Source organism: Phyllobates terribilis, unplaced genomic scaffold (assembly GCF_046119375.1).
Source record: "Phyllobates terribilis strain yellow unplaced genomic scaffold, ASM4611937v1 Scaffold_1__5_contigs__length_1240528914, whole genome shotgun sequence".
Taxonomy (NCBI): domain Eukaryota; kingdom Metazoa; phylum Chordata; class Amphibia; order Anura; family Dendrobatidae; genus Phyllobates; species Phyllobates terribilis.
In genome coordinates this window covers 379470496-379482646 of record NW_027362761.1, presented here as the reverse complement: position 1 = coordinate 379482646, position 12151 = coordinate 379470496, and the positions used below count along the sequence as shown (strand labels likewise).

The following is a 12151-nucleotide window of genomic DNA, read 5'->3' as shown; positions in this document are numbered from 1 at the left end:
GTGTGGCACGGTATCAAACGCTTTGGAGAAGTCAAGGTATACAACATCCACTGACTCCCCGGTCCAGCTGTGAGCTCACCTCCTCGTAGAAGGCGATCAGGTTTGTTTGGCAGGAGCGATCCCTCATGAATTCATGTTGATATGGAGTTAGACAGTTATTATCATTAAGATATTCTACAATAGCATCTCTAAGAAATCCTTCAAACAATTTACCCACAACAGACGTTAAGCTTACTGGTCTATAGTTCCCAGGGTCACTTTTAGACCCCTTTTTGAATATTGGTGCCACATTTGCTTGGAGCCAGTCTAGTGGGACAGTCCCAGTCCATAAAGAGTGCTTGAATATAAGATACAGCGGTCTGTCTATCACATTACTTAATTCTTTTAGTACCCGGGGGTGTATGTCATCTGGGCCTGGTGACTTGTCTATTTTGATATTATTTAGGCGTTTCTGAACTTTCTCCTGGGTTAGGTGGGTGATATTTAGCGGAGGGTTTACTTTATCACTCTGCATTTCCTCCGATAAATTGTTTTCTTTTGTGGAAACAGTGGAGAAGAAGCTATTGAGTAGGTTTGCTTTACCCTCATCGCCCTCTATGATTTTACCCAGGTTATTTTTCAATGGGCCAACTCCATCAGTTTTAATCCTTTTACTGTTTATATAGTTAAAGAACAGTTTGGGATTCGTTTTACTTTCCTTGGCAATTAGTCTCTCTGTCTCCTCTTTTGCTATTCTTATTTGTTTCTTACAGATTTTGTTTTTTTCCCTATAAGATATTAGCGCTTCCTCGCTGCCTTCTTTTTTAAGTTTAACGAAAGCCCTTTTTTTGTTTTTCATTGCCCTCTTGACTTCCTTATTTAGCCACATTGGCTTCCTCCTATTCCTAGCCCTTTTATTCCCATAAGGTATGTACTTTCTACAATGACTATGTAGGACTGTTTTGAAAATTTCCCATTTTCTATCCGTGCTCCTATTACTGAAGATACTATCCCAGTCTATAAGGTGAAGGGCATCTCTTAGCTGATCAAACTTTGCCCTCCTGAAGTTCAGTGTTTTTGTGACTCCCTTGCTGGGCACCTACTGAAGCACATGTGGAATTGTATAATGTTGTGGTCACTATTTCCCAGGTGCCCCCCGACCTGCACCTCAGTTATTCTGTCTGGCCTGTTTGTTAATATTAAGTCTAAAAGGGCCGTCCCTCTAGTTGGTTCCTGCACAAGTTGTGACAAATAATTGTCTTTGATAATTGACAGAAACCTGTTTCCTTTCTGAGATCGACAGCTTTCGGTTTCTCAGTCTATATCGGGGTAGTTGAAGTCCCCCATAATAATCACCTCGTTATTTTTTGCTACTTCGTCTATTTGCCTCATTAATAGACTTTCCGTGGCTTCTGCTATATTTGGTGGTTTATAACAGACTCCTATGATAATTTTATTATTGTTTTTTGCCCCATGTATCTCCACCCATAAGGACTCTTTCCTCATTTTGTGGTTGAATAACACTCAGATGTTTCCACTGTTTTCCCGCCAGACCAGTATCAGTCTAACATTTAACCACTTCAACCGTAGGAGGGCACATGGTGTTAATACAGCACATTATCTCTGTGAAGACTGACTGCCCTTCAGCTACACCTCATTAATTGGCTCCTTCAGGTGGGGCTAGGCTGACAATAGTTTTGTACCACTCAAAGTGAAGGTTTATCCTGAATTCACAGTAGAATTACTCTCCTAAATGTAAGTTTGAGTCTGATTCATGACTCGCGCCTTCAGGCCTTAGCCTGTGCCTCCATGCTTGTGCCTTTTAGTTCCTCTGTGCCTCATAGTGCCTATGTGCCTCGTAGTGCCTACGTTCCCCTCCCGGTCTCATGCCTCCAAGCCTCAGGCCTCTTCCTCTGGATCTAATGCCTCCATGCCTCCGGACTCGGGCTTTGTGCCTTGTGCCTCTGGCTTCATGCCTTGCACACACAGTGTAGGAAAGACAAAGTGTGCATGAAGGGATGAGGGGAAGGGAGCCTAGACAATAGGGAAAGGGGGAAGTGGAGACCTCCTAGCCTGATCTGCAATCACCCTCTCTCCCCTACTGTCCCTATATTGTTTCCTCACCAATCACCACACGGGAACCTATTCCTGTATTTCCCTAGCGCTAGGCCCTGGATAGGGAAGGGGGGGATGAGTGCTAGTCAATCCCCAATGACAACTAAAGACAGCAAGGGGAGACAGACATAGAGGAAGTAGCTTTGCTTGAGTCGACCTTAGAGAGATGGCACACACGTCATCTTAGCACCAGAGAGGAAGTAAGAACTGCACTTGCTCCAAGTCTTCACAAGGGGTCATGTAAATATCACCGGCTCCTCTGTGTAGCAACCGGGAAGTATTTAAACACCCAGGCCTGATTGTCAATTAGAGCAGGAGGGAAGTAGCCACTGGTTCCTAAAGTGAGACAGGTAAGAAGGTGTCTGTAATGCCAAATGAAGGGATCTCCTGCAACCAACTGCAGGGCGACTGTCTGTCACATCTGACACACCCGTGACAATGCCTTGTGCCTCTGTCTTGTTCCTTGGGCTTTGTGCCTCATACCTTCGTGCTTTGTGCCTCTGGTTTCGTTCTTCAGGCTTCGTGCCTCATACCTTGTGCCACTGGCCTCGTGCCTCGTACCTTACGCCTCTGGCTTCATGCCTCGTGCCTTTGGCTTTGTGCCTCATACCTCAGGCCTCTGACCTTGTGCCTCTGGCTTCGTGCCTCTGGCTTCATTCCTTGTGCCTCATGCCTTGTGTCTCTTGCTTCGTGCCTTGTGCCTCTGGCTTCATGCTTTATGCCTCTGGCTTCATGCTTTGTGCCTCTGGCTTCGTGCTTTGTGCCTCTGGCTTTGTTCCTCTGGCCTCTGGCTTTGTGCCTCATGCTTTGTGCCTCTGGCTTCATGCCTCATGCCTTGTGCCTCTGGCTTTGTGACTCCTGACTCCAGCCCCTGGCTTTGTGCCTTGTGTCTCTGGCTTTGTGCCTAAAGCCTTGTACCTCTGCCTTCGTGCCTCTGGCTTCGTTCCTCATGCCTTGTGCCTCTGGCTTCATACCTCATGCCATGTGCATCTGGCTTTATGCCCTGTGCCTCATGCCTTGTGCCTCTGGCTTCGTGCCTCAGGCCTCTAGCTTGATGCTTTATGCCTCTGGCTTCGTGTCTTATGCCTCTGGCTTTGTGCTTTGTGCCTCTGGCTTCATTCCTCCGGCCTCTGGCTTTGTGCCTCATGCCTCTGGCTTTGTATCTCGTGCTTTGTGCCTCTGACTTCATGCCTCATGACTCCGGCCCCTGGCTTTGTGCCTTGTGGCTCTGGGTGCCTCGTGCCTTGGGCGTTTGGCTTCATGCCTCGCGCCTTGTACCTCTGGCTTTGTGCCTTTGCCTTTGACTTTGTGTCTTGCGCCTCTGGCTTCGTGCCTTGTGCGTCTGGCTGGTTGACTTGTGCCTCTGGCTACAGGCATCGCTCTTTGTTCATCTGGCTGCATGCCTCGTTACTCTGGCTACGTGCTTCGTGCCTTGTACCTTGTGCCTCATTCCTGTGGCCTCGTGTGTGTGGCTTTGTGCCTCCCGCCTTGTACCTCGTGCCTCCAGCCTCAAGCCTTGTACCTCGTGACTCCAGTGTCAAGCCTCTGGCCTCATGCATTTGGGCTTGTGCTTCTGGTCTCATGTATTCAGCCTCGCGCCTCTGGACTCAAGCCTCTGGGTTCGTACTTCACACTTTGTGTCTCTAGCCTCAACTCCAGTTAGGAGTTTCTCTGGACCCAGATCCATCTTCCTTTGCCTCAGTCTTTGGAAGTTGGCTTAGCCAAATGAGCAACTATGCTCGGATTGGCCTAGTATTTCTTCTGTTTCAGAACAGGGGTCTCAATTCAGTTACTGTTCATGCTCTGTCTAGTCAGAAGTATTCAGAACTGGCGCTTAATTGCTAAAGTTGGGACACTCTTTCATAGTTATGGTTGAAAGGAGAGAAATGTCTATTGAGTTCATCCTATAACACAACATAGTAGTAATCCAGAGCAAAAAAAAAATCCCATGAGGTACATGCTAATTTCCTCATATTGGGGGAAAAGATCCTCCCTGACTCCACATACGGCAATCGGACTAGTTCCCTTGATCAAGGCTGAGAGATCCCAAGTTTGGTAGCTTGTCCTGGTGACCAAAAAAAATGTCTCCAATAATGACTTGTATAGATGCCGATTTAAACGGAGTCTATCTCTTTGGGAAACGGTTCTTCCTACCAGCCCCTGAGTTTTACAAAGGTCATGTGTTAGGAGCCAGCCACAGACATAACAAATCAGTTCATGATTTTCCTTCCCACATATATGTTTATGGCATGACCGATGGCATTTATTATTATTTATTTAGCGTGAGAACCGACAGTAAATTCTCACTCTGCAAGTGGTGAGGTCAGCGGCTGTGAACTGCTATAACCTTACCGACGTCACTGCTCATCACAGCAGCAGGGTTTTTCTGTGAGAAACGTCAGTGGCTGCAGCTCCAGTCTATGGAGCTGCTTTCTCTGAACAGGGCTCCATAGACTGAACGAAGAAGTCTGGATCATCGTGGGACCTCCATATGAACTTCAGCGGACCACTGTGGATTATTTTTTTGGAGTAATAACTAGGTAAAAGAGGGAATTTGTCTGTTGACTATGGGTTTAGTAATGGGGTTGTCTGATAGATACAGGTTAGTAATTGGGGTGTCTGATAGACACTTCTCCATTACTAACCCCTGGGTTTGATGTCAGCGGACATTACACAGGTGACATCAACCCCAAAACCATTACCTCAATTGCCAACGCACCAGCGAAATCTAATGGATGCGCCATTTCGGTGGTGGCTGAGAACTGGTCTTATTAGACTGGTAAAGGGTCAATATCTATGGAGCTTCCAAGCCTATTAATATCAGCCCGCAGCTGTCTACTTAGCCTTTGCTGGTTATTAAAAATAGGGGGGACCCCACGTCATTTTTTTTCGGATCCCCCCTTTTTAATAAGCAGTACAGGCTAAGCAGAAAGCTGTGAGCTGATATTAATAGGCTGGGAAGCTCCAAGGTTATCGGGCCCTTCCCATACTATTAAGACCAGCCCTCAGCCACCCCAGAAATGGCGCATCCATTAAATGCGCCAATTCTGGTGCTTAGCCTCGGCTCTTCCCGACTTCCCTGGTGTGTTGCCAATCCGGGTAATGGTTTTATCTATATTTTCTTCCGATATTACTGATCAGTTACTATATCTAGCCTAATTTGGTCCTATAGGGCTTCTGTACCCCCCCCCGGTGCTATTTCTCTGGCACTACTGCTGGTGTGCAGTCTGGAGGGACGTACTGAAAAAGTGGAATTAGACCTACTGGTTATTCGATTTCCAGGTAGTCCCTCATCTCCTCTCCTTTATGTTTATCTTTAGGCTTGTACAAAATCTTCCTGCAGATCATTCATCCATCAAGTCGCCATAGCTCAAGATTGAAATGGGGCCGTTAAAAGTATTTATTTTGCATATGAGTTTCTAGTGGCTCGTATGGATTATTTGCATCAATCCTTCTGTGGTACTTTGAAAAACACTAGAGGTTGGAGGTGGAAGGGTCCTTTTAACCTCTCTGTGATCCTGTCCTGTCATAGGTCAAGGAAGGACTATCTCCTCAGTGTGCTGTCCTGAGGGACATACTGGAAATTGAATTACCGGTAGGTTTAATTCCCTTTTTCTAAACCTTTAGTCACTGATGTTGTAAACACAACTCGTAGCATGAGAGGGCTATGCGGTCATTGTCCCTGGCCTGAAGCACATTCATGTAAATCACATAACATCGAACCTGGGTCGATGCAGTCAACTGACAGCAAAGTAATGTATTTCTGCAGTATTTACTCAACTGAAAAGGTATCCAAAGTCAAAATGTCATAACTATCTTTACCGTAACTGTTAATAATGAAAGGGCTCATACAGTACCTGACAGCCAAGTGCTTGAGTGAGGATATGTGCTTCCTCCATCCACAGACAATTCAAAAGGAATACACCCTGTTTCATACAGCAATGGTGACACACAGTGCGCACTACCATGTGCATCCACATAACCATTTACAATGATCTCATTATTAAATCTGAAAATAGACACAAGTGACGTGACTTGTCATGTTATAGGAACCTAATTTAAATTATAAGTTTTATTGCTTGGTTTATATGATATAGGGGCATATTTATGTACAGTCATGGCCAAAAGTATTGAGAATGAGACAAATAGTAATTTTTCCAAAGTTTACTACTTCATTTTTTGTAATGGCAATTTGCATATACTCCTGAATGTCAAAGAGTGATCAGCTTAACAGCAATTACTGTACTTGCAAAGTCAATATTTGCCCAGAAAATGAACTTTAACCCCCAAAACACATTTCAACATCATTGCAGTCCTGCCTTAAAAGGAGCAGCTAACTTCGTTTTAGTGATTGATCCATTAACACAGGTGTGGGTGTTGATGAGGACAGGGCTGGCGATCAATCAGTCATGATTAAGTAAGAATGACATCACTGGACACTTTAAAAGGAGGCTGGTTCTTGGTATCATTGTTTCTCTTCAGTTAACCATGGTTATCTCTAAAGAAACACGTGCAGCCATTATTGCACTGCACAAAAATGGCCTAACAGGGAAGAGTATCGCAGCTACAAAGATTGCACCTCAGTCAACAATCTACCGCATCATCAAGAACTTCAAGGAGAGAGCTTCCATTGTTGTCAAAAAGGCTCCAGGGCACCCAAGAAATACCAGCAAGCGCCAGGACCGTATCTTAAAACTGTTTCAGCTGCGGGATCAGACTACCAGCAGTGCCGAGCTTGCTCAGGAATGGCAGCAGGCTGGTGTGAGTGCTTCTGCACGCACTGTGAGGCGAAGACTCTTTGAGCAAGGGCTGGTTTCAAGGAGGGCAGCAAAGAAGCCACTTCTCTCCAGAAAAAACATCAGGGACCGACTGATATTCTGCAAAAGGTACAGGGAGTGGACTGCTGAGGACTGGGGCAAAGTCATTTTCTCTGATGAATCCCCTTTTTGATTGTTTGGGACATCTGGAAAACAGCTTATTCGGAGAAGAGGTGAGCGCTACCACCAGTCTTGTCTCATGCCAACTGTAAAGCATCCTGAAACCATTCATGTGTGGGGTTGCTTCTCAGCCAAGGGAATTGGCTCACTCACAGTCTTGCCTAAAAACACAGCCATGAATAAAGAATCGTACCAGAATGTCCTCCAAGAGCAACTTCTCCCAACCGTCCAAGAGCAGTTTGGTGCCCAACAATGCCTTTTCCAGCATGATGGAGCACCTTGCCATAAAGCAAAGGTCATAACTAAATGGCTCATGGAACAAAACATAGAGATTTTGGGTCCATGGCCTGGAAACTCCCCAGATCTTAATCCCATTGAGAACTTGTGGTCAATCATCAAGAGACGGGTGGACAAACAAAAACCAACAAATTCTGGCAAAATGCAAGCATTGATTATGCAAGAATGGACTGCTATCAGTCAGGATTTGGTTCAAAAGTTGATTGAGAGCATGCCAGGGAGAATTACAGAGGTCTTGAAGAAGAAGGGGCAACACTGCAAATATTGACTTGCTGCATTAACTCATTCTAACTGTCAATATAACCTATTGGTACTCATAATATGATTGCAATTATATTTCTGTATGTGATATAAACATCAGACAAACACTAATAAAAACCAGAGGCCAGCAGATCATGTGAAAATATAATTTTGGTGTCATTCTCAAAACTTTTGGCCATGACTGTAAAAAGAAAGGTATACCCCATGTGTAAATGAGGCAACATTCTCTTTTTGCTGTGCACTCAGGATATAAGTAAAACAATGCCATATCCTGTTCTTACTGATCTCGACAAAAAGTTATTACAACCCTTATCCAACAGGGCATTCAACTATCACAGGTCTTTAATAGTTTTGACATCTCTTATGGGCCAAAGAGACCTTTTAGTGCCCTCCTGGTTTCAGGGCCCGGGTGCAACTGTAACCCCTGCACCCATTATATTTGTGCCCCTGCCTTAACCCAAGCTCATCTGAATACCACTTTTTGCTAGTTTATAACATTAGAATTTGGAATATCTCAAATATATGTGATAATCACATATCATAAAGTTATAGATTGAAATAACACAATATTTCAAGATGCATAGAATATCAGATTTAATTGATAATTTACCATAAGCCCAGTTTAGATGGAATGATCAATTGATTAATTATTATTTTTCATTATAATATATGACATACATTATATATACTGTTTATATATATATATATATAATATGTACACAGTATAGATAGAAATCTCTCTCTCTCTCTCTCTATATATATATACAGTACAGACCAAAAGTTTGGACACACCTTCTCATTTTAAGATTTTTCTGTATTTTCATGACTATAAAAATTGTACATTCACACTGAAGGCATCAAAACTATGAATTAACACATGTGGATTTATATACTTAACAAAAAAGTGTGAAACAACTGAAAATATGTCTTATATTCTAGGTTCTTCAAAGTAGCCACCTTTGGCTTTGATGACTGCTTTGCACACTCATGGCATTCTCTTGATGAGCTTCAAGAGGTAGTCACCGGAAATGGTCTTCCAACAATCTTGAAGGAGTTCTTAGCACTTGTTGGCCCTTTTGCCTTCACTCTGCGGTCCAGTTCACCCCAAACCATCTCGATTGGGTTCAGGTCTGGTGACTGTGGAGGCCAGGTCATCTGGCGTAGCACCCCATCACTCTCCTCCTTGGTCAAATAGCCCTTACACAGCCTGGAGGTGTGTTTGGGGTCATTGTCCTGTTGAAAAATAAATGATGGTCCAACTAAACGCAAACCGGATGGAATAGCATGCCGCTGCAAGACACTGTGGTAGCCATGCTGGTTCAGTATGACTTCAATTTTGAATAAATCCCCAACAGTGTCACCAGCAAGGCACCCCCACACCATCACACCTCCTCCTCCATGCTTCACGGTGGGAACCAGGCATGTAGAGTCCATCCGTTCACCTTTTCTGCGTTGCACAAAGACACGGTGGTTGGAACCAAAGAGCTCAAATTTGGACTCATTAGACCAAAGCACAGATTTCCACTGGTCTAATGTCCATTCCTTGTGTTCTTTAGCCCAAACAAGTCTCTTTTGCTTGTTGCCTGTCCTTAGCAGTGGTTTCCTAGCAGCTATTTTACCATGAAGGCCTGCTGCACAAAGTCTCCTCTTAACAGTTGTTGAAGAGATGTGTCTGCTGCTAGAACTCTGTGTGGCATTGACCTGGTCTCTAATCTGAGGTGCTGTTAACCTGCAATTTCTGAGGCTGGTGACTCGGATAAACTTATCCTCAGAAGCAGAGGTGACTCTTGGTCTTCCTTTCCTGGGGCGGTCCTCATGTGAGCCAGTTTCTTTGTAGCGCTTGATGGTTTTTGCAACTGCACTTGGGGACACTTTCAAAGTTTTTCTAATTTTTCGGACTGACTGACCTTCATTTCTTAAAGTAATGATGGCCACTCGTTTTTCTTTACTTAGCTGCTTTATTCTTGCCATAATACAAATTCTAACAGTCTATTCAGTAGGACTATCAGCTGTGCATCCACCAGACTTCTGCACAACACAACTGATGGTCCCAACCCCATTTATAAGGCAAGAAATCCCACTTATTAAACCTGACAGGGCACACCTGTGAAGTGAAAATCATTTCCGGTAACTACCTCTTGAAGCTCATCAAGAGAATGCCAAGAGTGTGCAAAGCAGTCATCAAAGCAAACGGTGGCTACTTTGAAGAATCTAGAATATAAGACATATTTTCAGTTGTTTCACACTTTTTTGTTAAGCATATAATTCCACATGTGTTAATTTATAGTTTTGATACCTTCAGTTTGAATGTACAATTTTCATAGTCATGAAAATACAGAAAAATCTTTAACTGAGAAGGTGTGTCCAAACTTTTGGTCTGTACTGTATATATATATATATATATATACACTTAGTATGTATATACAGTAGTGTATAAATTATATTTATTGTAATATAAGACTTTGTCATAGTTCTACTAATGCCAAATTTACAGTGTATGACTTGCTAAATAAAGTGTGGTCATAGAACATAGAAGTGTTAGGTATTGTTACATATACCACAGGAATCAATGAGCAGATGATGGATAACAGTATATTTTAGTATTGTGGAGAAAGACTCCATGTTCTTTGTTTCACATACCTGCATTTCACTACCGAGCTGGTTAGAAAGGTCACATTCACAATGACAAAATCTCTTCCTCCCATCAGCAGACCAGAATCCGGAGCGATATGGACACAGAAATGGCTGTAGTCTGGACAGCAGTTGGCAAGCTTCTCACAGGTTGCATGGCACGAGCACTCGTCTAGGACTTGTCCACACTGACTTGAACAGGATCCGGATCCTACACAAAACACACATTTTAAAGTATGACAGATTATAACAAATTGTTTTACAAACATCTAATAAAATGTAAATTATTTATCAAATGTTACAATTCCAGAGGTGGCACTAGTGGGAAACACAGAGTATACAGTCTGTAGAGGAAAACATATCAGACATGCTGCAATAATAGTAGAAATTATACAGTAACAGCACAGCAGTATTGGCCAAATTTTGCAAACACTTCTGATTATCACCAAGTAAACACTGTATAGTGCATGTAGAATTTGTTGCCATATTGTACACATATCTAATGCTGAGTACACAAATATCATATGCAACAGCATCAACAGTAAGAGTGCCTCAATTAATGCTTCAATCTCATCCAGAACACTATACCATTGCCAGGAGATAACCTTCTGAAAACTTGTCGTAGAAAAGGAAAGTGATGTGAGAAAAGGAAAAAGATGTTGCTGAGTAATGTTGTAATGATCAGAAAACTTATGTGGGTAACTAGGACATACAGTCTGACACCTGTCAAGAAAAAAAAACGCTTAAAGGGTAATTATACTTTCAGCCATCTATTCAGAATAAACTGTCCTGTATGTACCTGAGGAATACCATTATTGCTGGCCATTATATAACTTGTATTCAGCATTTTCACTAGTTTCACCCTCTTTAATCCCTTAACTTGCAGCTGACTCTGTGCTGTTGGAAGAAGCCTGCTGCTATGACGTCTCCCATTCACATCACAGTGATTCCTACTTTCTTTTTTGGTTTTGGTAGCGCACAGACAGAAGCAGCAGCATGGAATAAATTATGTAGCAGTACTGAACAGTGTTGCTGTAAATCCAGCTCTGAGGTGGGGTGAAATACTTCTTGGAAAGCTTAGCTCGATCTTTCAGTCTCTCCATCTACTTGTTTTCTCACTCTGTTCTTTACTCTTCCTCCACCCTCCCCCCTCTATACAGTATAATTGGGGATATAACTTGACACCTCTGTGTTGGTGTCCATCTTGTTTTGAGGAAGACAGCGTTGAGCTGTCTTTTGAGAGTGGATGGCGAGTTCAGGAGGCTGGGAAGTTGGAGAAGTGGCGTATAAGTGGAGAAAGAAGCATATTTTCTGACAAGATACCTTATAAAGTTTGTTATATTTAACTGTACTCTTGAATTATGCAAATTTTGTTGAAAGAACAGTTACCATTTAAATAGTAATTCTCATACCTTTAATACACATTGTTTCTTCACCAGACCAGTTACCATCAGCCTGGCATATTCTTTGTCCGGATCCAATCATCACAAAACCTTTATTGCAACTTAATATAATGACAGAACCAACCAAGTAATTTGTCCCGTTCTTTGTGCCATTTGCTGGTGGAGCGAGCCAGCCGCATGTGACCACTGTAAGAAGTAAAGATAAATCTATAAAATATTGCATGCTAGTTCTTTTCTCCTTATACATTGCTATCCTCTGTTACATGCTGCCCAACATCACTACCAGGTAACACTATCGGATGGATCGGGCAGCTATCTACTCCATTTGATTCAGGAAATTCAGGGGATTATTCCAAATTTAAGCCCAGACTTGATATTTGGTCATAAAGTGCCCATGTGTGTTGTAGGTTAGTCCGGCTGCCATCCAGCTGTGTGTAAAATGAATCGTATTTGCTAAACTGCTGGCATTTGTTTAACAAGACACACTTCCTTCTGGCTTAGACGCTGTTCACATCTGCATGGTGGTTT

General features: G+C 43.1%; 1 protein-coding gene across 2 annotated transcripts in view; it reads right to left on the bottom strand.

Moving 5' to 3' along the window:
* Positions 1-12151, bottom strand: part of SUSD2 (sushi domain containing 2) — a 356158-nt gene that overhangs the window by 159799 nt on the left and 184208 nt on the right. For both annotated transcript variants that reach the window (XM_073676401.1, XM_073676400.1), the window contains exons 13-15: positions 11633-11809; positions 10230-10431; positions 5952-6103 (exon numbers count right to left, since the gene is read on the bottom strand). In XM_073676401.1, coding sequence (XP_073532502.1) covers positions 5952-6103; positions 10230-10431; positions 11633-11809 — 531 coding nt within the window. The remainder of the gene's footprint in view (positions 1-5951; positions 6104-10229; positions 10432-11632; positions 11810-12151) is intronic.